Source organism: Arctopsyche grandis, chromosome 8 (genome assembly GCF_051622035.1).
Source record: "Arctopsyche grandis isolate Sample6627 chromosome 8, ASM5162203v2, whole genome shotgun sequence".
NCBI classification, from domain to species: domain Eukaryota; kingdom Metazoa; phylum Arthropoda; class Insecta; order Trichoptera; family Hydropsychidae; genus Arctopsyche; species Arctopsyche grandis.
In genome coordinates, this window is record NC_135362.1 from 2,527,260 (window position 1) to 2,554,739 (window position 27,480).

The 27,480-nt window shown below is 31.2% G+C and overlaps 1 protein-coding gene across 1 annotated transcript in view; it reads left to right on the forward strand.

Annotated features, from left to right (window-relative positions):
• LOC143915612 (uncharacterized) overlaps positions 1-27,480 on the forward strand; it is an 854,026-nt gene that overhangs the window by 826,216 nt on the left and 330 nt on the right. Inside the window, exon 2 of the mRNA XM_077436321.1 lies at positions 25,736-27,455. Within this exon, the coding sequence (XP_077292447.1) occupies positions 26,071-27,455 (1,385 nt within the window). The 5' untranslated portion in view covers positions 25,736-26,070. The remainder of the gene's footprint in view (positions 1-25,735; positions 27,456-27,480) is intronic.

Here is a 27,480-nt window from a genome sequence, read left to right on the forward strand (position 1 = left end):
AAACAAAATGAACAATTTTGCTGTGTACGCAATATACAAACCATGCATTTACTTGCACGAGCTATTAGGTTCTCAAATATTTGTTGTAAAACAAAACTCTATCAAACCAAAGAAAAAATATATTGTAGTATGCATATTGTTACATGTGATCCTCTCCGTGTACACAAGTGTAAATATGGCATTTTTCTTTCTCGCAAGTAGCGAAATTAGCGTATTAACAAAACTGTTCTATGTTTCAACCAATTTTGCGATAGGAACTGTAACAATATCGATGTATTTAAAAGATTTAATGTTTAATTATAAAGCTACAAAAAAAATGATTAAACAAATCAATGCAATCAATAGCAAAACATCTCTGACTTACGAGTATCTCTACCGGCTGAACGTTACGTTACATATTGTATACACAGTGATAATGTTCTCTTTATTTTTAACATCTCTATCTTATTTCAAATACTTCAAACTAGTCTTCTATTTATATTTAATGTATTTAAAAGTCGACATTTCTTTGGTGAGATTTTTGATGTTGAACCTATTGGTATGGTTTCAAATAAGGATTTTAAATGATCAACTGCGCTGCAAATTTAATATAAAATTAAAAACAAACATATTTATAAATCAAAATCGACACAGTCCAATATTGACTACTTTCAGCATCAAATCAATACAGAAAGAATATTTCAAACTGGCAGACGTTATGGACAGCACATTGTTGGTGTATAATTTTCCGGCTAGTTTCACAACCGTTGCATTGTATTAATTAATACATATATCAAATACTTACAGATTATTTTATGGTTATGTTAAAGATATCTTTGACTCCGTTGAATTCATTCCTGAGCCTTCTTACTACTACATATTATCTAATAACTATATGCTGCAGTTTTAATGTGAGTGTCATACATATGTATATTTTTAATACATCCATATTTAAAAAAAGAATATTAATGAAATTACACAAAATTTTCTTCAGGAAAATTTTGAAATGGTTTACGTTTTTCTTTGGTGCTTTCATGAAATATTATATTTGAGTATGATGTCGAGCATCTGCGAGTATTTAAGATACGAATCTCATATGACAGAGATGATCCTAATCAAAGCTGTGCTACTGCAATCAGGTGTGTGTGCTTATTTTGTGCCACATATAATACATTTAATATAAAAAAATAATCCATTCTGTTTTAGAGGATGTGAAAAATGAGGATATAAAGCTATTTTTAAACTATTTGCGCCATCGGAAGTTTCTAATATCGACCTACAACTTTGTCGCTTTGGACTATTCGTTCTTGTTTGAATTTGTTGCGGCTTTGGCTTCGTATACCATTATTTTGTTGCAATTTAAATTTTAAATACAATAATAATGTTATGTTTTTACTTTATCTATGTACGTAGTAACAATAGATTTGAAGTTTTGTGATCAAGCGAAAATTCTAACTCGACATTTTGACTGATTCGATCACTGATCACGTTTTCATGATCTAGAAAAAATGTGTGTGTCTGTGTATTTTGAGGATTTTTTGAACACCGTTAGTCCTATCGAATTGAAACTTAATATCGGTTGCCAAAATATTTATCGATACAACGTAATTTTTTTTCAAATTTTTAAGTTGAGAAATTTTTGAGTATGATTTTATCCGAGCTAATGCTGGGGAGGAAGGGCACGGATAATTTAAAAACACGGATAATCAGAATCATCAAATTTTGACTTGGTTTCGAATATAGTATCATATTTACAACACAAATTTTTGTTTCATAATTTTAATACTAATTATTTATTAAGTAAATCGCTCATAGTTAAGCAGATAAGTGGCCGTTAGTAGTTAGTAATAGGTTTGTACCGTTTTATGACTAATGTAACCACTGGTATCTTTTTCATTTGTAGTGTCACTCTTATTTTCTTCCTCTTGAGAAACAGAAGAAACGATATCTGCATCATCCATGCGTTTAAAACCTGGATCGCTTAAATCATGATTGAGCCACTCAATATTTTTCATACCCACGTTTTCAAAACATTTTAAATTTTACAATAATCCACATATTTCAGAGGTGTATCATTTGTTTCATTCCCTTCAGAATCCACTAAAAGTTTCTACGTCAGGAAGAATCTTTCTCCATGATTGAACAAGTGTTACTGGCTTTAATTTTGACCAAGATTGTGTTTTGTCATTTTTTCCAGAAATTGATCAGGTTGTAATCTTCCTCAACAAGTTTTTTCAGAAGACTTTGACGATAACGACGTTTCATTGATGATATAACTCTTTGGTCCATGGGCTGAATCAAAGATGTCACATTAGGGAGCAAAAATTTTCTAACCATAAGTTTTCAATATACTTTCGTTCAGATGAGAAGGAGCATTATCTATAACAATACTGCTTTCTATGGCAATCCTTTATTTATTGAAATATCTTGCACCTCTGGAACCCATTTCTTTTTGAACCAATCTTCAAAAATCTCCCTGTTCATCCATGCTCCTTTCTGACTATACTAAGGTTTCTTTGCTTTCCCAATCATCAAAAGTTTCATTTCATGAGTTCCTGGTGCGTTCCTGCAACACATGACAGTTATTCTTTCGTTGGACGATTTACATACATACATATGTATGTCCAGGTGCGGACTTTTCTCTCATTGAAGCCAGCGTTTTTGTCGGCAACCACTTCCAGTACAGGTCTGTTTCATCTGCATAATATATTTGATCGGGTTGTAAATATTCTCGAAATTCTATGCAGAATTCATCAGTAATTGAAAATAATTAAACATGCGTATGTTACAAAAAAATTTGCTCTGAATACACGCACTTCTTTGCTGATCAAAAGCGACTGAAAGAATTAACGCAAAAGTAAAAGACATTTAAAAAGGGGACGAAAATCATTTCTGTGTGACATCATTTGTTTCAAATAACCACGTGTTTAAAAAATTAAATAATAAAAAAAAAAATCTATATTTTTCAAGCACAGATAATCCACGCCCGGATAATCGAGAGTTTACCGTAAATACATTTAACAAAGCCAATAATCACTTTCGTCTATTGCTAGTAATACTAATACTTTATAAGTATTGGAATTAATGTATTATATTTACATTGAGTAAAAAAATTAAAAGCAATCAATTATAGCGGAATAAAAAAAAATGTCATTACATTAATATCAATTTCATTCAATTTGTGCTATTAATTTCTTCTTATACGCCATTGCTTCTTAAGTTTATATGGCAAGTAGATGCTTGAGTATGAAACTCGTGAAAGAAAAAATTCCAAACAAAAAGAACAATTATGCTCTGTACGCAATATACAAACCATGCATTTATTTGCACGAGCTTTTAGCTTCTCAAATATTTGTTGTAAAAGAAAACACTATCAAACCAAAGCAAAAATATATCGTAGTATGCATATTGTTACATGTGATCCTCTCCATGTATGCATCTCTAGAGATGGCGCTTCACTTTCTCGCAAGTAGCGATATTACCATATTAACAAAACTGTTCTATGTTTCAACCAATTTGGCGATAGGAACTGTAACCGTATCGATGTATTTAAAAGATTTAATGTTTAATTATAAAGCCACAGAAAAATTGATTAGACAAATCAATGCAATCGATAGCAAAACATCTCTGACTTATCTCTACCGGTTGAACGTTACGTTACATATTGTATACACAGTGTTAATGCTCTCTTTATTTTTAACATCTCTATCTTACCTATCTTATTTCGAATATTTCAAACTAGTCTTCTATGTATATTTAATGTATTTAAAAGTCGACATTTCTTTGGTGAGATTTTTGATGTTGAACCTATTGGTATGGTTTCAAATAAGGATTTTAAATGATCAACTGCGCTGTAAATTTCATATAAAATTAAAAACAAATATATTTATAAATCAAAATCGACACAGTCCAATATTGACCACTTTCAGCATTAAATCAATACAGAAAGAATATTTCAAACTGGCTGACGTTATGGACAGCATATTGTTGGTGTATAATTTTCCGGCTAGTTTCACAACCATTGCATTGTATTAAGTATACATAATATATCAAATATGTACTTACAGATTATTTAATGGTTATTTTAAAGATATCTTTGACTCCGTTGAATTCATTCCTGAGTCTTCTTACTAGTACATATTATTTGATAACTATATGCTGTGGTTTTAATGTGAGTGTCATACACAGAGAAATGTTTTAATAATAGAAGTGCCTGTGCGAATAAATATAGTGTTGCAATAGTACGCGGTAAGTCCCCATAACTACGCTACAACTCACGGAATATAATCAGGGTCATCGCATATTCACTACAGAAATTAAAGCTTTATTTTGAAATAGATTTATTTACAATTTGAGTATATGGTGGTGTTGGGCGTTAGTGGCCAATCCGTTTCTTTTCTCAGTTGGCGATTCAGATTGTTTTTATCCACTTTTTTGTATTTGTCTGTCCTTGGGAACTCTTAAATTATATATATAATTCTTAAATGTATAGTTTCAAAAAAAAAATGTATAATATAAAATGTACGATGTTTATATTAATTAAACTTAAATAATTGGTTACACTCGAGCCAATCAACATTTTTTATTACCAGATTCGTGATCACTGGACCATAGATCAATAAGAAAACTCATATATTGTCTCTGAACCAAAAAAAGTAGTCATTTGTCAAACAGTGTAACCAATTATTTAAGTTTAATTAATATAAACATCGTTCATTTTATATTACACATATTTTCCTCACTTGACAACAATATAACGCCTAAAGCCACTTCTATTATTATAACATTTCTTTGGTCATACATATGTATGTACATTTTTAATACATCCATATTAAAATAAAGAATATTAATGAAATTACACAAAATTTTCTTCAGGACAAATTTGAAATGGTTTACGTTTCGCTTTGGTGTTTTCATGAAATATTATATTTGAGTATGATATCGAGCATATGCGAGTATTTAAGACACGAATCTCATATGACAGAGATGATCCTAATCAAAGTTGTGCTACTGCAATCAGGTGTGTATGCTTATTTTATTGCAGATATAATACATTTAACATAAAAAATAATCCATTCTGTTTTAGAGGATGTGAAACATAAGGATATAAAGCTATTTTTAAACTATTTGTGCCATCGGAAGTTTCTAATATCGACCTACAACTTTGTCGCTTTGGACTATTCGTTCTTGTTTGAATTTGTTGCGGCTTTGGCTTCGTATACCATTATTTTGTTGCAATTTAAAATTTAAATATGTACAATAATAATGTTGCAAAAAATAAATGTATGTATGTTTTTACTTTATCTACATATGTACGTAGTAAGAATAGATTTGAAGTTTTGTGATCATGCAAAATATCGAACTCGAGATTTTGACTGATATGAACTCGTTCGAACGAATGATCTAGAAAAAAATGTGCGTATATTTTAGGGATTTTTTTGAACACCGCTCGTCTAATCGAAATGAAACTTAGTATCGGTAACTGAAATTTTTAATATTTTTAAGTTGACCGGAAATGGTACCTCTTCTTATACATATTTATGTGATTACATAGGTGTCCTTTTTTTTAAGTTTTTAAATCCAATTATCTCCCAATCCGCTAAGCGAATCAGACGTGTAATAGAAATTATAAATATTCTATCCTAATATTTTTTAATATAGTAGTACTTTTGCTCTAGAGAGTTTTTTTTATATATTTTTATCAGAAAGCTTTTAGTTTATTGAACTGAAATTTCAATTTTATGACATTAGAATCGTATTATTATATTTATACGTATTAAGGTGTGTTCATACCTATCCAGTACGACCCGTATCCTGCAGGTGTCATGCAAGTGCGGATAGTATTCTTTGGTACATTATATGGAAGTATTCATACTCCATTCGCGCATGCGCATTTACGCATTCATGCGCGTCCATATAGAATGTACTAAAGAATACTATCCGCACTTGCATGACACCTGCAGGATACGGGTCGTGCTTGATAGGTATGAACAGACCTTTATACATGAGCGATATTGGGTTACCCAATTATTATGTTGTAACTACTACATAATTACTAATGTACATATTAATTATATAATTAAATACATTTTAAAATAAACATTACTAATACTAATACTTAACTAGTCAATATCTATAACCATTTTAATTACTATAACAAATAGGCAATCAAATATTGAAGAATCAAAATAAGATAATCATTTATATAAATAGTCAATTATAATTAAGCTATTATATTTAAGACACTTCAAAACCCAATTCTCTTAAGTTCATTTAGTTGGTACATAATTGTTTTGAAATGGAACATGTACAAGGAAAATGTACTAACAAAGACAATAATTTTGCTTTGCATGCAATATACAAACCATTCATATACTTACACCAACTATTAGCTTCTCAAATATTCGTCGTGAATGAAAATACAATCGAACCAAATAAAATATACAAAACAGTACATGTATTGATACATGTGACACTTTCCGCATATTTAACCGGAAGTATTGTATTTGAGTATTTCGCATATGCCCAAACAGATGAATTAACAAAATTTTTCTATGCCACAGCCAATCTATTGATAGTAGTCGTCGCCATTTCAATGTGGCTAAAAGATTCGATGTTTAATTATAAAGCTACAGTCAAATTAATGACACAAATAAATAAAACCAATGTCAAAACATCTCTGACCAATTTATACCGGTTGAACGTCATTTTCCATACAATATTCTCAGTATTGGAATGCTTTACGTTTATTATAGCTGGGTTTAATGTGAAACAACTCGGTCTCTCTTATTATTTATATTTGATGTATTTGAAAATTGATATAACGCTGGTGAGACTTTTAATGTTGTACCTATTGGTATTGTATCAAATGAGGATTTTAAATGATCAATTGTGTTGTAAATTCAATTTAAAAATAAAAACAAACGTATATGTAAATCAAAATGATCGTGGTCCAATATTAACTACCTTTGATATCAAATCTATACAGAAAGAATATATCAAATTGGCCGATATTATGGGCAGCATATCTTCAATGTATAGTTTTCAGGTTAGTTTCAAAACTATTGTATCATATTAATTAGAATATTGACTGATTGTTTTGTTTTAAAGCAATCGTTAACTCCATTGTATTCGTTCATGTGTATCCTTACATCTACAAACTTCTTGATAATAACATGCTACAATTTGAATGTGAGTGTTTTACATTTTTTTAAACTAATTAAAATAAAGAATATTAATAAAACTATACAATACATTTAGAACTATTTTAAATTGGCTTACATATTACTGTGGTGTATTCGTGAAACACTATTTCTGTGTATACTGACAAGTATTTGCGAGCGTTTAAAGTACGAATCTCACTTGACGAAGACGATTCTTACCAAAATTATGCTGCTCCAGTCAGGTGTGTCCTTTTTTTATTGCATAAAACAATGTCACCCATATGATAATTAAAACAATTTGTTTTGTTTCAGATGATGTGAAAAATGAAGATGTAAAATTATTTTTAAATTATTTACATGATAGTACATTTTTAATATCGGCCAGCGGGTTTATCACTTTGGATTATTCATTCTTGTTTGAATTTGTTGGGGCTATAGCTTCGTATAGTATTATTATGTTGCAATTTACAACAAAATAATTATATTGTATATAATTAGTAGTAAATTGTTATTTAAAATGATTTATTTTCACAAATTCACTATTATGCCGATTAATTGTCAGTTGAAAGTAAAAAAAAATATTTATTAAAATTTTCATGTACGCATGTAGATAGTATTGTTGCGTAGGGGTTGGTGGAGGATCCAAGTAAAAGGCCAAAGCCGTGTCACAGCTTTTATTGATGATTAAGAGGGCTGTACACCTGAAATCTTAATTTTGTTGCCGTTCCTTTCTTCGATATATATATTGAATGCATGTACATATATATTGAGTGAATGCGACAATATATATCAATATATATATATTGAGTGAATGCGACAGTTGCGCTTCCACCAGATAATACGTATTTTAAATCGACAAAATCGAGGTTTCGTATTCTCCTATTTCCTCCTCCAAAACTGGACCAATTTTTAAAAAAGTTTCATCATCAGTATGAGAAAGATATTTTCTGTGCAACTATTGGCGTATTTTTTTTTTAATCGACCGTTAAATAAGCACGCTGGACTATTTACGTGGGTGTAAAAAAGAGGCGATTTTATAGATGTTTGGCGGCTCCTAGCTCCTATAAAAAATAATTAATCAAAAAAGTAAAACGATAGATGCACCCCAATGGTGGATATCCATAGAATATTAAAAAATAATTTCTCTGGTGCCATAATTGAGGAAGGGAGAAGTATAGTACGTTTGTATGGACAAGGCGCTGGTGTCCAGCCCTCTTATGGAGATACACGCCCTGGCAGTGCTCAGTCCAGAATGTCTTGATTTCGCCTGAGTACCGCCTTATAAGGGGCAGGTCACTCAGGACATCTTCAACGTCTGATTTGTTTACCTATTGTTATGGTCACGTACTTGGGTATGTATTCCTACGACATTCGGTCCCACGGTACCATGGTATCGGTTACTTCTGAGAAGGGCCATTGTTTAGCCTACATGCTCTTAGAGTCTAGATATAATCCTTGAAACCAATTATAACGGTCACACAGTCTCTGGGATGCTACCCGGCCTAATCCGATTGCAACTAACCGGCGGCTCTTTTTAGTATACGTAACAGTATCTTAAGGTTTTTACCTTACTAATTGTGAACTACATATGGGCATATGTAATATATTAATTCGATTATATCTATGGATAATTTCAGAATCGAAAATGTCCATTATGGACCTGAATATATTAAGTTCTTTGGCCTTTGAAATGTGCTATTATATAGGACCTATATTATAGGTGATGTCGAATATACATATGTATCTAATATAAATAAAAGTATTATTCCTAAAAAGTTAATTTTCATTTCTCTTCTACATATATTAATGCGAAGTTATTAATACAAATATCATTGCTAATTCATTGTTATCAGTCAATAATTGATTGATTATGAAAATTAAAAGCCCTTCAAAATGCTAAGAAACCACAATAAAATATTCATTAAATTCTAATTTTATTTTCCGATATTAGGTTATTGTTATTAAGACACTTCCCAATCCCAACCCAATCACCCAAAGTTCGTTTAGTGTATAAGTGTTTTAAAATGAAATACTCTAGTGAAAAATGTACAAAGGAAAATAATAATTTTGCTTTTCACGCAATATACAAACCATTTATTTATTTACACGAATTTTTAGCTTCGCAAATATTCGTCGTGAGCGAAAATACTATCAAACCAAAAAATATATATACCATCTTATATGTATTATTACATGTGATTATATCAGCATATGTAATATGCAATCAAGTATATGGTATTCTTACATATGACAAAACAATCACGTTTAAACATATACTATTTATAGTATCTCTTTTGGTGAGAGGATTCGTTGGAATTTCAGCCTGGCTTAAAGATTCTATCTTCAATTATAAACCGACAGTCGAATTGATGACAAAAATCAACGCAATCAATTTCAAAACATCTCTGACGAATTTCTATTGGTTGAACGTTACGTTGCACACAGTATTATCTGTGTTAATAATCATGATGTTTTTCACATATGCATTTTATAAGAAATATATCGATTTTCCGTTCTTCATATATTTCCTGTACTGGAAAGTTGACACAACGCTGGTGAGATATTTGATGTTGAACTTATTGGTTTGGTTTCAAATGAAGATTTTAAATGATCAACTACGCTGTAAATATAATTTAAAATTAAAAACAAATATATATATGAAACAAAATCGACCCAGTGATGTATCAACTTCTCTCAGTATTAAATCAATACAGAAAGAATATTTCAAACTAGCCGACGTTATGGATGGAATATTGTCGTTGTATAATTCGCAGGTTATTTTAAAAACTATTATATTATTTTAATTACATGTTTATAATACTAACTGATTACTTTACACTTGTATTGAAGCCATGGCTAACTCCAATGAATTCGTTCACGGGTTTCGTTTGGTCTTTAAATTTCATGATAATGATATATTTCAGTTCGAATGTAAGTGTCTTAATATTTAATTCCTTAATACCCAATATAATAGAAAATATTAATAAAAACATGTTTTCTTCAGGACTATTTGTTGATATTTTTCTTTTCGTTGTGGTGGTTTCGTGAAACATTTATCATGCTTTTACTGACTAGCATATCCGAGTATTTAAAATATGAATCTCACTTGACAGAGATAATCTTGATAAAAACTATGCTGCTGCAATCAGGTATACATTTATTTTTTATACATTAAATATAATACAACCTAAGATATAAGAAACAATTCATTTTGTTTTAGACGATGTGAAAAATGAAGATATAAAACTATTTTTAAATTATTTGTTACACCGCAAATTTTTAATATCCGCCAACAATTTTGTGCCTTTGGATTATTCGTTCTTGTTTGATTTTTTTGGAGCCGTTGCTTCATATACTATTATTATGTTGCAATAATGTTGCTAATATTAAATTTATTTTATCACAATTCCACACAAATATATGAAACGGCGATTCTTTTTCTGAATTACATGTTTGCATCATACAATTTCTCGATTTGGTTCAGTATTTGTATTTGCTTGATTTTATTGATGTTATTGCTTCATATATTATATTATTGAAGTAATATAATGTGCATATATGTATTTATTTAATTCTTAACATTTTACATTATTTATATAATATCTCTAATTCTTCTTGTTAATGCCTTGTCCGCATCCGGACGTTGGCGACTACCTCGTCGATTATTTGAATATATCCGCATCGGTCTTCAGCGGCTCGGAACACCTCTTCGGCGCTCATATCGGTCCACATGCGCATTTTTTTCCTTCTATTTTCCCCATGGTTATCAAACGGAGAAATTCATATTTTGGACCCCGTATCATGTGTCCGAGGTACTCCATCTTTCTCCGCTTGATGACAGAAACAAGTTCCCTGCCTCTCCCCATCATGCCGAGGACAGCTTCGTTTTATATCTTTTTGGTCCACGGAATCTTCAGCATACGCCTATAGACCCACATCTCAAAAGCTTCAATGCGGCTGATCATCAGATTTCATCATCAGGTTTTCAGAGTCCACGTCTCACATCCGTGTAGTAATACTGTCCAGACGTAGCTCTTCGCGAATCTCAACCGCGTATGAAGATTGAGATGCTTGTTTGTAAGCGCCGCCTTCATTTTTACAAATGCTGTTCTAGCCATCTCGATGCGGATTCTTAGATCTTCATCTGGGTCCATCTTTCATTCAGCCAGGTACCCAGGTATTTGAATCTTTTTACTCTTTCTATCACCTCTCCATCCAAGGTTAGATTCCCGGTGTCTGTTTGCATTCTATCTACTATCATAAATTTTGTCTTTTTTAGATGTATGCGCAGACCTCTTCGATTGCTTTCTTGATGTACACGGTCTAGAGATCTTTGCAGGTCTGCTAAATTTTCAGCGACTAGTGCCGTGTTATCAGCATATGTTATATTGGTGATCGTCTCGCCGCCCACCTTGATGCCCTCCGCCTCTTGGAGAGCATCATGGAAGATGGATTCGGTGTAGGTGTTAAAAAGAGTAGGTGATAGGATGCATCCTTGCCTGACGCCCCGTTCTATAGGAATCTTATCAGTGAATTGATCATCGACACGTACTACTGCAGTTTACGGACTTCTCTGCATCTTTGGAGTAGTGTTTTCATACAGAAAAGGGCCGAATATAATAGAAGATATGATATTAACTCAATATGAATTTAAGTTTAAGGTTTTTTTCTTTTAGTCATGGAAAATTTTAGGCACTTCACAAATGCCACGAGTGGGCTCTATTATACATACATATATGTATATATGTGTTTACAAATGTATATTGATTAAATAAGTTATTATTTATTTATTGATATTGAAGTTTTTGTTCAACAATTATCTTTGAAAGCTTTTATGGTGTCTATGAAACATTTAAAATTTTATTATATTTCACGCTAATCAATATCGATTATTACGCATAGTCATTGAAACTCCAATTCTCACAGGTTCAGTCCTTAAGGCTAGTACACAAAATGACCCGAGAACAAAAAATATGTGCAAAAAGCGAGAACAACATTGCCTTGTGTGCCATTTTTAAACCTTTTATATACCTACACGAATTAATGGCTTCGCAAATATTCAACTGGAGCGAAAACACGATAAAACCAAAGAAGATATATTTTTTGTTGTATGTAACGTTGCACATATCCTTGACAGTATACCTCACCGATCGGGTCATATTATCTATCATTAAAAATAAAGACACACCTAAGCTTTTGAAAGTTTTCTACACATTGTCTCATTCGGTAGAATTAGTGTTAAGCATTGCAATGTGGGTAATTGATTCGCTATTCCATTATAAAACCACAGTTCAATTTATGAGAAAAATCAATGAGATGAATATCAAGATTGGTCTTACCAAATTCTATATGTTGAATGTTGCTATGCATGTTATAGTCTGCCTGTTAATGTCCATAATATATCTAATTACGTTATTTTCTGGGAACAAATTAGGAGGGCAAATGTTTGTTTTTTCATATTTGTATTTGATGTATTTGAAAGTTGACTTAACTTTAGTAAGATTATTGACAATGAACATCTTGGTGTTGTTTCAAATGAGGATTTTGAACAATAAACTGCGTCATCTACTTAATGTAACCATTGAAACTAATGTGTATGTGAGACAACAGCATCAAACAGCAGTATCATCATCAGAGAGTGTTAAATCAATTCTGAAAGAATTTTTTAAATTGGCCGACGTTGTAGAAGTCATTCAGTCACTGTCATATTATGTAAGTTTTGAAATATATATATATATATATATATATATATATATATATATATATATATATATATATATATATATATATATATATATATATATATATATATATATATATATATTATACAAAGTGTGGTGAAAAATAGAGCAAATGGTAAGTAGTATTCAGATGTACATAATTCCATACAACGGTCAATTTTGAAAGATTTCTTGAAAATAATACAGTTTAGATTGGTTCCTTTGTTGGCCTAAAATATAGAACCATCAAATTCAGTACAATCTCATGGTACTCTAACTTACCATATAAATACATATGTATAAATATCTGTAGACTTTGAAAGTCCAGTTTTTACCTTTATTAATAATGATTACAATCAAATAGACGAATTAATGTAGTAGATCTTCATTATAAACCATTGAATATGGTGTCGTATGGTATCGTTTAGTACCATTATGGAAAATTTGAAGTCCACCAAAAGTCAAAATATGCGTTTTTGTAAATCAAATATACGCCTAGAAACCTAGCGACTCATGAATATTTATGTACATCTATTAGTGTTGTAAAATGAATGATATTTTGCAATTTGCATCTACTATTTGATCACGCTTTGTGTTCTTACATAAATCGTAGTATTCGTGGTGCTTAATTTGTTTTCTTTTTTCATACATATAATAACAGTTACCAGTAATGCTTGTAAATACATTAATGAGTATAGTCACATCTTTGAACTTCCTAATACTTAGCCTTAATATGAAAGTAAGTGTGTGACTTTTTTGTTTAATAAATTTTTATACAGCAAAGTGAATAATTAAATATGTAATAATTTTCTTTTAGCAACACCGAAACATAGCAGTTGTTTTATGTTGGCTCCTTCATGATATTTTTTTAATGGGCATGTTTTCAAGTGTGTGCGAATTTTTAAAGTGCGAATCGCACTCGACGGAAATATTATTAATAAAATCTATGTTGCGACAGACAGGTACGTGCGTTTGTTGTTTTATAAAATATTCAATAAATACATACCAAAATCAAAGATAAAATTTATTTTTAGATAATGTGCAAAATAACGAATTGAAATCGGTTTTAAACTTATTGAATCGTAGAAAATTTTTAATATCAGTTGGTAATTTTGTAACTTTAGATTATTCATACATGTTTGAATTTATCGGAGCTGTTGCATCATACACTATTATTATACTGCAGTTTTACTAATACTGAGTGTTTAATTTTTTTTTAAATGAGAAAAGTTCAGAAGATTATGCATTAATAGGTACAGTATATTTCAAAAATTTTGTATACTTATATTTTATTTACGTATACAAGGTCTCAATTTTGTTTCGGGAATCATAATACCATTATAGATAATTTATATGATTCAATTATTTGATATATTATACCTGTTAGGGGTAACGAAATTTGACTAGTATTTGTATAAGCCTTTTTTTTATTACAGAAAAACCTTTCCACACAGATCTTCAATATAAATAGGGAGACCATACGTCCCGTTTTGGCCGGTTCAGTCCCGTTTTTTACGTGCTTTGCGTTTGTCTCGTCATATTCGTAAAATTGTTTGATTTTTCTCCCGTTTAGTCACATTAATTTTACCTTATATATTTATATTATAATACTTTTTTTATTTATAATATTTTTTCTTGTTTTTCCGCATCAATTTGTTTCCCAAAAACAAATATTATTATATAAATATACATTTAAAGATAATATTTGCTTGCGGGCCACAAAAATGCTGGGATTCTTACTACGATTTGGTAAACCTTTCCAGAGTGCATCTCTCTATTACGTAACATTCTAGAATTTTCTTCCATTATATGGAGTTCTACTCATATGACTCATTCATTGAAGATTGGGAGAATCCAAAAACGGTTTCTCAGATATCTTTATATGAAATTATATGGTTATTATCATTGGCTATATCCTAGTGCATTCCTATTAGGCTCGTTAGGCTTCAACTCATTGGATTCTCGCCGTGTTATGTTTCTGGGTGGTTGTGGAGCAACGCCCGTGGTTGATTTTATCAATTAAAAATGTCAATGATTTATCCATCAAAACATAACAGGTAGTAATTATTATGATTAAGGTTATTGTTACTATGATTGTGTGATTAGAGTAATCTGTAATGTCACTGTGGCTAATATGTTAAAAAATAAAATAAAATATTCATTTTAAAGTAACATTTAAATATTTTGTTACATGTTTCTGAATAAAAATCACTTTTTGCTATTATTTTCATAAAAAATAAATTTAAATAACTTTAAAATACAATATTATATTATATTTAATTTATCTTATTTTATTTTATTATTTTAAAGAAATGAAAGTTGTGATGAAAAATATATTACTTATCAAAAGAAGATTTTGATGAAAATTTTCAGTTGTTCATAATATTTGCTGTTTTTTTCTGTTTTCTTTGTTTTTATTTGTTGACTTTAGATGTTTCAGAAAAAATACAGTCTGCATAAAATGTTATATACTGTCTGAAATAAATATACATTCTGAAAAAAAATCATAATTCCTTGCAAAAATTAAAAAAAAAATTGGACGTGCAACACATTTATTTTTTATAGGGGGGGGACATTTTTGTAACTTGTACAATGTACATCTCAATATAATCAATTATTTAATTATAAATTATAGCTAAATATAAAATTATAATACTACCTCATTATCCCTTCAGTTGGCAAAAATGCTTTAGGTTATGGTTAAAATGGTTAGGTTGGCATCCTACTAACCGAACCAACCCCCCCCCCCCCCCCCCCACTCCCCGGAGTTAGATCCCGGCGCGCGCCAGATGAAGCGCTCTCTTCTCGGAAGACTTCCTTCGGAGACGATCAAGTTCCGATCTCCCGTCCCAGATGCTCTTCTCACCGGACTTCCAGCGGCTACAGTCAAGAACTCTCTCCTGTCCCATCATCATCTTGAGAATAGACCCACGAGCATTCGAGCCCAGTAGTACAATTCCTGGAGCTCCCGCCCTCTTCGTACGCAGCTGCCAGAAGCCGTCTACGTAGAGGAAGAACCTCACTACAGCCTGTTCTCCAGCTTACAGCTGTCTGCGATAGTTATGTATATATAATTGGCAACAAGATATCATGCTTTCGTAAATCCCAATGATTTTCCGGGGCCAAAAATTTCAGCTTCTCTAGGATAGCGGGATTGTGAATCTATGTAATTTTACGAAATGTTTCCCAAAAAATAAATCTCTTCTCTTTGCCAGGGAGTTGAAAACCAAGGATTCCAAGACAAAGGCACTCAGGAACAGATATGGATAAAATCCAAATGTCTTTAGATATAAAAATCTCCTTTGGAATCGTTCCAACATTAGAGAGTAGAGGTTGATAGGGAGACCATATAAACATTAGAGTCAGACTCGAGCACACTGCGAACTAATGTACAATATAAGAGACGAATGGCAGTGAGCCCTAGATCAAACGAATTACGGATTACGAATCCAAGGATTTTTGTTGCCCTATCATTGATATTACCAATGTGGATATTGAAACTTCAATTATTTTCGAAGACGATTCCCAGATCAGATATAAATAATTCTCTCTGAAGTATAGAATCATGAAATTTGTACGGATACTTAATGGGAGAACGTGAACGAGAGTAAGAAATGAAATGAAATTATATTTTTCTATTCATTGTGGTGGTTTCGTGAAACATTAATCATAATAATAATTCACGCTAATCAATATCGGTTATTAAGTTTAAGTTGACCGGAAATGGTACCTCGTCTTATTGGCGTCTTCTTTTTTTAAGTTTTTTTTTATTTTGATGCAAAGTTACATACATATAGTGCTATAATTACTTACATATGTACATAGATAAGTATGCTTGTCATAGCTTCAACTTGTTTCGAAACCTTGCTCTGCTGAAATAAATCCGTACATGACTACACATGCTGCAATCTTAAAAATTTTGAAGATTGCAGAAGATGCTACGAAATCCAAAACACTCATTCAGAAAACAAAATATCTATGATAGATCTTTGTATTCAGGGAATATATGAATATATAAACTTTGGTATAGTTTTTTAGTTTATTTCATACACATATGTTAAGTAATACAAACACAAAAACATTTATTTATTTTGATAGAATTGAAATATAATAATAGTATATGAAGCAATAGCTCCGATCAAAGTAAACAGCATCGGATAATCCAAAGCTATAAAACTGTATAGTGATATGGAATACTTTTTGTGATTCAAATGCTCTAAAAGTAATTTTATGTCTCTGGTGTTTTCACAGTCGTCTAAAATAAAGTAAATATTATGGTTAGCATGATTTAAGTTTTTTTTATTAAAAATACACACCCATACATACCTGTATGTGACAACATAGATTTTGTCAAAATAATCTTTGTCATGTGCGATTCGTACTTCAAAAGTTCGCATACACTTGTTATCGTGCTTAAAATAAATATGTCATGTATGACCCAAATAAAAAAATATGTCATGCATACAACAAAACTCAAATGAGAATATATCTAAAAAAAAGGAAAAAAAATCATACATAAAATAAGAACGGTTGGTTGAAATATAATATACATATCGCACACTGGCGAGAATAACGTCACAACTGATAAACCCTTGATATTATAAATATTTTGGAATTCAAGTTCTCAATAATGATTTAATAATAGCGAAATCCATTTTGACAATTTCCAAAAGCCAGAATTCAATTCTCAATAAATGATTACTTGTAATATCTTAATCATTATTATAAAGTTCAAAGTTTATTTTTTATATTAAAAGTGACAAGTGCATTGTAGGAATCTAGCACGACCAATTTAGTACGCGGGACAGATGTGTTGACCGTGTCCCGGTCTAAGAAAACACCGTTTGTGTTTGTAAGAGGATCGTTTATTTTCGTTCAATTGTTACAATGGTTATTGTATGTACAAAGAGGTTGTTGCTTCGGAGAAGTGATCTGGTTGAACTCCAGGGGTTCACTCTGGTGTTTGCGGCTGCTGTGTCACTTTAAATACGTTTTGGGTTGGAGCGTGCCGTGTGCATTTGCTTTGTCTTCGTTTCCAGAACACGTGTGACCTATTTTCAAGGCGCGTGCTCTGGGGTCAGCGTTCCAGGACGGCGTTCGTTTGAGAATGCGAGCGTGCCATGCGTTAATGACTTTCACGTGTTTGGGTATCCTGATTACATCACTGTTGGGTTTCGGTCGTTTTTACGATCGAGTGATGAACTCTTTCTTCTGGAATGGTCGAAGGGTCGTTGCCCTTGAGTTATGCATGTTTGAACAGGATCAATGATGCAATCACTGATTTTGATTCGTATTAGCACAAGTCGTGCTGGATTCCTACAGCATGAAGAAGAAAAACCATTTTCTAGTTATTGAATCATTATAATAAATCCTCCAGTCAAACACTATAAATATGCATTTTTATTTGTGACTTCATGCAAAATTAAAATAATAATGCATAGTAAAATAATGCAATTAATTTACTAGAATTATATTTTAAATATAATAATGCTTGTGTTTGTTGAATGAATGTTTGTAATATTTAAAAATGTCAACGGAAAAACTTATCTATGTATGCAGTTGTCGAATTCATAAGAAAATGGCAATATAAGTAAACTATATATTATATTACATATGTATGTACATACATTCGTAATATGTAATGAAAATGAATGTTAATTTTTGTGGTTTTTGGTATTTGAATTTCAGATATTGAACTTTTAATAAATAAATTTTAATAAATAAATAATTAATAAATAAATTTTAATAAATAAATAATTAATAAATAAATTTTAATAAATAAATAATTAATAAATAAATTTTAATAAATAAATAATTAATAAATAAAAAAATAATTAATAAAAAAATATATATATTTGAAAAACATACATTTGTACTTACTTTAAAACAAATATTTATTATTAAGAAATATGTACTGGTGACGATGCTCATAAACGAAATTAAAGGTATTAATAACATCTGTTGAAAATCAAAACACAATAAAACTATTTCATTTAGTACGAAAGAACTATGAATTGAAAAACTAACTTGAAATTGATATAATGATAATACTCGATCCATGATATCGACCAGTTTAAAAAATTCTTTCTGTATTGATTTAACCCTGACAGTTTTTCCCAATACAGCTTTTCGTTGAATTTTTACAAGACTCTTTTTAGTTATTTTCACATACGGACTAAGTTCAAACGTCATATCGAATTTGAAACACAGTTGTTCATTCAAAATTCTCATTTGGAACAACACTACGATCATAATCATCACAAATCTGATCAACAACAAGTCGACTTTCAAAATCGTCACAAACATATAGGAAGTAATCCCAATTTCCCATTTGTGCACAACACTACTGATGAATAACAAAAATATCGACACCAAAGAAGTAGTGTGAAGCATCACATTTAACAAGTAGCATTTCATTAAAGATGGTGTAACTTTCACACGGTTGATTTCTTTCATCAACTCAATGGTTGCATTATAATTGAACAGTATGTCCATCAGCCATGTTAAAACAATCACAAACGTCACCACCAAATAAGATATCGAGAAGAAAATCTTGGGTAACAATGACACCATGTGTCTAAGTGAAATATAGTATATTGTGACTCTGGTGGACATGTACACGGATGTTAACACATGAATGATCACATATAGAAGAGTCCATTTGTTCTTTGGTTTGATGGTGTTTCCTTCGGCGTTGAATATTTGAGAAGCAAGTAGTTCATGAAGATAAATGAACGGTTTGTATATTGCATGATATGCAAAGTTGTGATTGCTTTGCTCATGTGTGTGCTTCATTTTTACGAAGTCTTTATACTAAAAAAAACTTATATATTCAATATTGATTTTATGGTTAATTATAATTTGTAATAATATTTATTTTAATATTAGAACTTTTGTTTATTCGTACAAACACTAATTAAATAATTGATTTTATATTGAAATGTACATATATACAGTACAAGTTACAAAATTGCTAATTGATATTAAATTTTCAATCACCAATATTCAATTAGCAGACATTTCCATATTCAATATGACAATGATCAATAATAAATTAAAATATATTTAATTAAGTGATTAAATTAAATTTCACATGAAACAACAACAGCACTGCTTCGTTCGCAATACAATAAAAATATTTCATTTTCACAGTCTTTATTAAACAAATTTAAAACTCCCTTTCTTTCGCTCGTCTTTGAATATGGAAATGTCTGCTAATTGAATATTGGTGATTGAAAATTTAATATCAATTAGCAATTTTGTAACTTTTACAATGTACATTTCAATATAAAATCAATTATTTAATTAGTCTTTGTCCGAATAGACAAAAGTTATTATATTTAAGTAAATATTAATATAAATTATAGCTGAAAATAAAATCAATATGGAATATTTACGCGTTTTTAGTCAAAGACTTTTTTTTTGTTAAATGAAGCACACACATAGTCTTTATACAAATAAACAAAAGTTCTAATATTTAAATTAAATATTATTACAAATTATAATTAACCATAAAATCAATATTGAATATATAAGTTTTTTTAGTATAAAGACTTCGTAAAAATGAAGCACACACATGAGCAAAGCAATCACAACTTTGCATATCATGCAATATACAAACCGTTTATTCACCTTCATGAACTACTAGCTTCTCAAATATTCAACGCCAAAGGAAACACCATCAAACCAAAGAAGAAATGGACTCTATTATATGTGATCATTCATGTGATATTATCTGTGTACGTCTCCATCAAAATCACAATACACTATATTTCACTTAGACATATGGTGCCATTATTACCTAAGATCTTCTTCTCGATATCTTATTTGATGATGACGTTCGTGGCTGTTGTAACATGGCTGATGGACATACTATTCAATTATAATGCAACCGTTGAGTTGATGAAACGAATCAACCATGTGAAAGCTACACCATCTTTAATGAAATGCTATTCGTTCAATGTTATGCTTCACACTGTTTCTTTAGTGTCGATATTTTTGATATTCATCAGCAGTGTTTTGCGCAATAGGGAAATTGGGATTATTTCCTATAGGTATATGACGATTTTGACAGTTGACTTGTTATTGATAAGATTTTTGATGATTATGATTGTAGTATTGTCCCAAATGAGAATTTTGAATGAGCGATTGTGTTTTAAATTCGATGTGACGTTTGAACTTAATCCGTATGTGAAAAGAATTCAACGAAAAGCTGTATTGGGAACTGTCAGGGTTAAATCAATACAAAGAGAATTCTTCAAACTGGCCGATATCATGGATCGAGTATTATCATTATATCAATTTCAAGTTAGTTTTTCAATTCCTATATAGTTCTTACATACTAAATGAAATAGTTTTACTGTGTTTTAATTTTCAACAGATGTTATTAATACCTTTAATTTCGTTTATGAGCATCGTCACCTGTATATATTTCTTAATAATGAATATTTGTTTAAAAGTAAGTACAAAATGTATGTTTTTCAAAATTTATTATTTTTTGATTTATTAATTATTTATTTATTAAGGTTTATTTATTAAAAGTTCAATATCTGAAATTTAAATACCAAAAACCACAAAAATTAACATTCATTTTCATAACATATGTAATATTATATAATATATAGTTTAGTTATATTGCCATTTTCTTATGAATTTGACAAGTGCATACTTAGATAAGTTTTTTCGTTGACATTTTTATATATTACAAACATTCATTCAACAAAAACAAGCATTATTATAGTTAAAATATAATTGTAGTAAATTAATAGCATTATTTTTCTATGGATTATTATTATAATGTTGCATAAAATCACAAATAAAAATGCATATTTATAGTGTTTGACTGGAGGATTTATTATAATGATTCAATAACTAGAAAATGGTTTTTCTTCTTCATGCACATGTCACCTTTAATATAAAAAATAAATTTTGAACTTTATCATAATGATTAAAATATTAAAAGTAATCATTTATTGAAAATTGTATTCTGGCTTTTGGAAATTGTCAAAATGGATTTAGCTATTATTAAATCATTATTGAGAACTCGAATTCCAAAATATACAAAATATTTATAATATCAAGGGTATTTCAGTTGTAACGTTATTCTCGCCAGTGTGCGATATTTATGTACATATATTATATTTCAACCAACCATTCTTATTTTATGTCCAATTTTTACTATTTTTTTAGAAATATTCTCATTTGAGTTTCGTTGTATTTTGGGTCATGCATGACATATTTATTATAAGCACGATAACGAGTGTATGCGAACATTTGAAGTACGAATCGCACATGACAAAGATTATTTTGACAAAATCTATGTTGTCACATACAGGTATGTATGAATTTGTATTTTAAAAAAAAATAAAAAAACTCAAATCATGCCAACCATATTATTTACTTTATTTTAGACGATTGTGAAAACGTCAGAGAAATAAAATTACTCTTAGAGTATTTGTACCATAGAGAGTATTCAATATCACCATACAGTTTTATAGCTTTGGATTATCCAATGTTGTTTACTTTGATCGGAGCAATTGCTTCGTATACTATTATTATGTTTCAATTCTATCAAAATGAATAAATGCTTTTGTCTTTGTATTACTTATGTGCATGCATATACATATGTATAAAATGTTTAATGAAATAAACTTAGGAACTATACCAAAGTTTTTATATTCATATATTCCTCAAAGATATAGATCAAATCTTGGATTGGTCACATCCTATTTTTTTATATTTATATTACACAATACGGATACAAAGCATGATTTCACTTTTTACAAAGAACTTCTTAAAAGAGGTATAAAAGTAATGCCAAATTTTACGAATCCATCTTAAAAGAAACAATAAAACAAATCACAGCGTTACGCTTCGAATTTTACGATTTATATTTTGGTTATACAAAATATGAATACATTCTTTGAAAAAAGTGTCATATATGATAAGAATTTTTGTGTTTTTTATATCATTTTTGGTTTTGAGCTTCAGTATGGTTTCTGAATTTGTAGTTTCACATTCTGAACTATTGAATCCGGAATTATGGACTTTATTTTCTTAAATTCAATGAAATAAAATACCATATTTTCGGTTTTAGTCAGATTTGCACTTTGTGATGTTTAATAGTGTATTTTTTTGTTGTAAAATAAACAATTATATAAAGATACATATGTACATATATAGTTTCGTTAAATCAATCGGTCACTCTGGACTAGTGCTTTCAATCACGGAAGGTTACTTCAGCCCTGGGATTGCGATGCTGAGAATTTTCTATCCCGGGATCCCAGTGCTAGCACCGGGAAATCAAATGTATAAGAAAAAAAATGTTCAATTGCATATTTTCATATTTCAAAAACGTTCAATTGCATTTTACAAACTCTCCAGATGTTTCATGCAAAATATACCCCCATATTGGCGTTCTTGTTTTGAGAGTAAGGCTACATTATTTTTTAATAAAACACATCATATAATGTAATTAAATAAAGTGAAAAACATCACTTTGATTCATTGATTCTTTTTTTACAAATAGTTTGTACCGTGTAGTAATTATTCAACGAAACAATCCACCTAATATAAAAACTGCAATTACATTGACTTTATGTAAAAAAAATATCACACATATGAATTTTATTCAATAATTAATTTTTATATAGTTTATAGTACTACATGTCGAAGAGTTGGACATATAAATATTATAATAAAATTTACTTATAATAATTTATTGATAATCTTCGTACAATTAACAAGACAAAACAGAATCGAAACGGTCAGAGCAAACAAATGGACCATGACTGTCATTTTTCATCACACCATTGCTCATATTATATAATGTTGCTTTGTGTTTTTTCCCTTATTATTTTTGTAAAACTAATATTTTTAAAGAATTTTCAGCTAGCACCGTAATCCCGGTATTCAGACTAGTTTCAGCACCGGGATTAAGGTTACTAGAAAACACCGGGATCCCGGGATTAGAATCCATAAGCTTTTTTCTAGCTATGCCACTGATTAAAATATGAAAACAACACTAATTGACAGTAAATTGATTTATTGCTATCAGTTAAAATAAACAGCATCAACAAAGAAGGTACAAATGTACTCCAAAATGTCTGTTTTAAAAAATTAAAGGTTTCTGTTTCTGTTTTAAAAATTCAAATTTCATTAATTACAATGCATTCTTGATTACTTTCATATTGAATATTGAAATTGCTGCTGATTGAAATTTTTTATAGCAATCAGCAAATTTGTAACCTATATTACATCCTCAATATAAAATCAATTATTTATAGTAGTCTTTATACAAATAAACAAAAGTTCTAATATTAAAATAAATATTATTACAAATTATAATTAAACATAAAATCAATATTGAATATATACGTTTTTTTAGTATAAAGACTTCGTAAACATGAAGCACACACATGAGGAAAGCATTTACAACTTTGCATATCATGCAATATACAAACCTTTCATTTATCTTCATGAACTATTAGCATCTCAAATATTCATCGCCGAAAGAAACACCATCAAACCAAAGAACAAATGTACTCTTCTATATGTGTTAATTCATGTGATTATATCTGTGTATGTCTCTGTCAGAGTCACTATCTATTATTTCTCAAGCAGACACTTGGTATCATTGCTGCCGAAGATCTTCTTCTCGATAGCTTATCTAATGCTAACATTTGTGGCTGTTGTAACATGGCTGATGGACACACTATTCAATTATATTGCAACTGTCGAACTGATGAGTAAAATTAACCGAGTGAAAGTCACACCGTCTTTAATTAAATGTTACTCGTTGAATGTGATGCATCACACTGCTTCTTTGGTGACGATATTTTTGATGTTCATCAGCAGTGTTTTTCACAAACAGGAAATTGAGATTATTTCCTATATATATGTAACGATTTTGAAAGTAGACTTGATATTGATAAGATTCTTCATGGTTATTATCGTAGTATTGTTCCAAATGAGAATTTTGAATGAACGATTGTGTTTTAAATACGATGTGACGTTTAAAATTAATCCTTATGTGAAAAGAATTCAACGTAAAGCTGTATTCGGAACTGTTAGGCTTAAATCAATACAGAAAGAATTTTTTAAACTGGCCGATATCATGGATCGAGTATTATCATTATATCAATTTCAAGTTAGTCACATAATTCACAATTTTTCTTTTTATATTAAATTAAATCGTTTGATTGTGCTTTAATTTTCAACAGATGTTATTAATACCTTTCATTTCATTTATGAGCATCGTCACCTGTGCACATTTCTTAATAATAAATATTTATGTAAAAGTAAGTATGCACATACATATGTATTATATATGATTTTTGAAATTTATTACATAATTATACATATTTATAAGCGAAATAGTCCCCTTTCACTCAACCATTCTTGCTTTATATACATATGTACTTGTTTATTTTAGAAATATTATAATTTGAGTCTCCTTATATTTTGGATCTTGCATGAAATATTTCTTTTGGGTACGATCACGAGTGTATGTGAATATCTAAAGTATGAATCGCACATGACAAAGATTATTTTGACAAAATCTATGTTATTATGTACAGGTATGTATCAATGTTAATTTTTAATCTATAAATAAAAAAAAATATTCATCTCGTATATAATCGCTTTATATATTTACTTTATTTTAGACGACTGTGAAAACACCAGAGACATAAAATTACTTTTAGAGTATTTGAATCACAGAAAGTATTCCATATCACCATACAGTATTATAGCTTTGGATTATCCGATGTTGTTTACTTTGATCGGAGCTATTGCTTCGTATACTATTATTATTTTTCAATTCTATTAAAATTAATAAATGTTTTTGTGTTTGTATTACTTATATGTATGTAGTGTTGGGATTGAACGAAAGGCTGATGTATGGGCTATGGCTGAGAAAGGGTATGTTACGACCGATTGTAGAGGGGGGATGGAAAAGTGGCAGAGGGCGCGAAAGGACCGCTATTTTACAGTTAGTAGAAGTTAACCTTCCACTGGGGGCGGTTGGTCGTTAAACCACCGCGTGGTGTCGTTTTAATAAACAACATGACTGAAAACGCACGTGTTTGATCTTCAATTCCACCGCCACATCCCATCGTGGTCCTGAATAGCGTCATCTATTCAGGAATTCCACCCACAATTGGGGGCTCGTCCGGGATTAGGCGGCAGTTTGAAGACCACGTGCTACAATGTATCGGAGGAGGAGGCCGACATCTGGTCGTAGGACGTCGAGAGGGGTTCGGGAGAGGGCGATAGAAGAGCCAGTCGCCAGCCGAGCCAAGCTGACTTTCCAAGACATGGAGGGCGCCGTCCCCATTTTCACCGGAAACGACGACTATCCGGTAGAAAAGTGGGTGGCGCAGATCGAAGAAGTCGCACACTCGGCAGGTTGGGGCAGCATGGAAAAGCTGCTGTTTGGGAAACGCCTGGTCAAGGGGGTGGCCGAGAGGTTCCTTCGCATACAAGATGGGGTCTATTCGTGGGAGAAACTCAAAAGCGCATTACTGGAGGAGTTCGCTCGGATGGTGAGTGGGGCGTCAGTCCATAGGAGGCTGTCCAAGTCGCAGAAAACGTCAGAGGAATCGGTCAACGAGTACTTTTACCGGATGCGGGAGATGGCGAGCGTGGGTTCGATCGAGGATCGCGACCTCATGGAATACGTCATCGACGGGATCCCTGGCAGGTCTTCTATGAAGGGGATGCTGCATGGTGCCCGCAATTTGAAGGAGTTCAGGGACAAGTTGAGCGCCTTCGAAGGGCTGGTGGAAAAGGTAAAGGCAGAAGAAGCAGCCGCAACCGTAGCCACGGCCAAAGCAGTGCCCGCACCCTCAACTGGAGGCGGCTGGAGACCCAAGGCAAGGACGCCGGCACTGATCGACACAGGCAGTGAAGACAACCTCGCCGGCGAGAACTTCGTACATCGATGCGGCATCATCACTAGTGAAAGTGTTCCTGTGGTAAGAGACCAATGTAACAGCTCCGGTGCCATTCGTAGAAAAGCTGCGGAAGGAGTAAGGAGGGCTGATTCGGACTTGAAGGATGGAGAGCAAGAAAAAATCAAAGTGGAACGCGATAAAACGTCAAAACCACGAGTTCCGATCGAGGTTAAGTTGGAACAGAGTCTGCGGAGGGAAAAAGAAGAACGGGCTTCACAAGAGATGTCTGCTCATGCAGAACCCAACGATTCCTGTTCAAGCGAGGCTGATGGAACATCAAACATGTCACATGGTCAGATGGTGAGGACCCCCTTAGAGCCTCCAGCGTCGCCGTCTCGAGCTCATCTGGACTATTCTTCAGTGCGACCGAACACAGAAAATCGATCATCAACCACAGATTCAATTAGGATGAAGAATGATGAAAGTAAGCATCGCAAACCATGTGGAATAGACGTTTCCAATAATGAAGAGGACGGTGTAGACATGAGTGATCGAAGTGAGGACACGGGTAATGGAGGCCTGGACATGGGTGATGGAAGTATGGACGGTGATGGTTTGCATATTGGAAGGCTTTGGGACAACGGAGACATGGCGTTTTCAAATAAAGATGAACCGCCCGATGGTCAATTCAGTAAAGGGTCTCATGGTCATTCGAAGAATCCT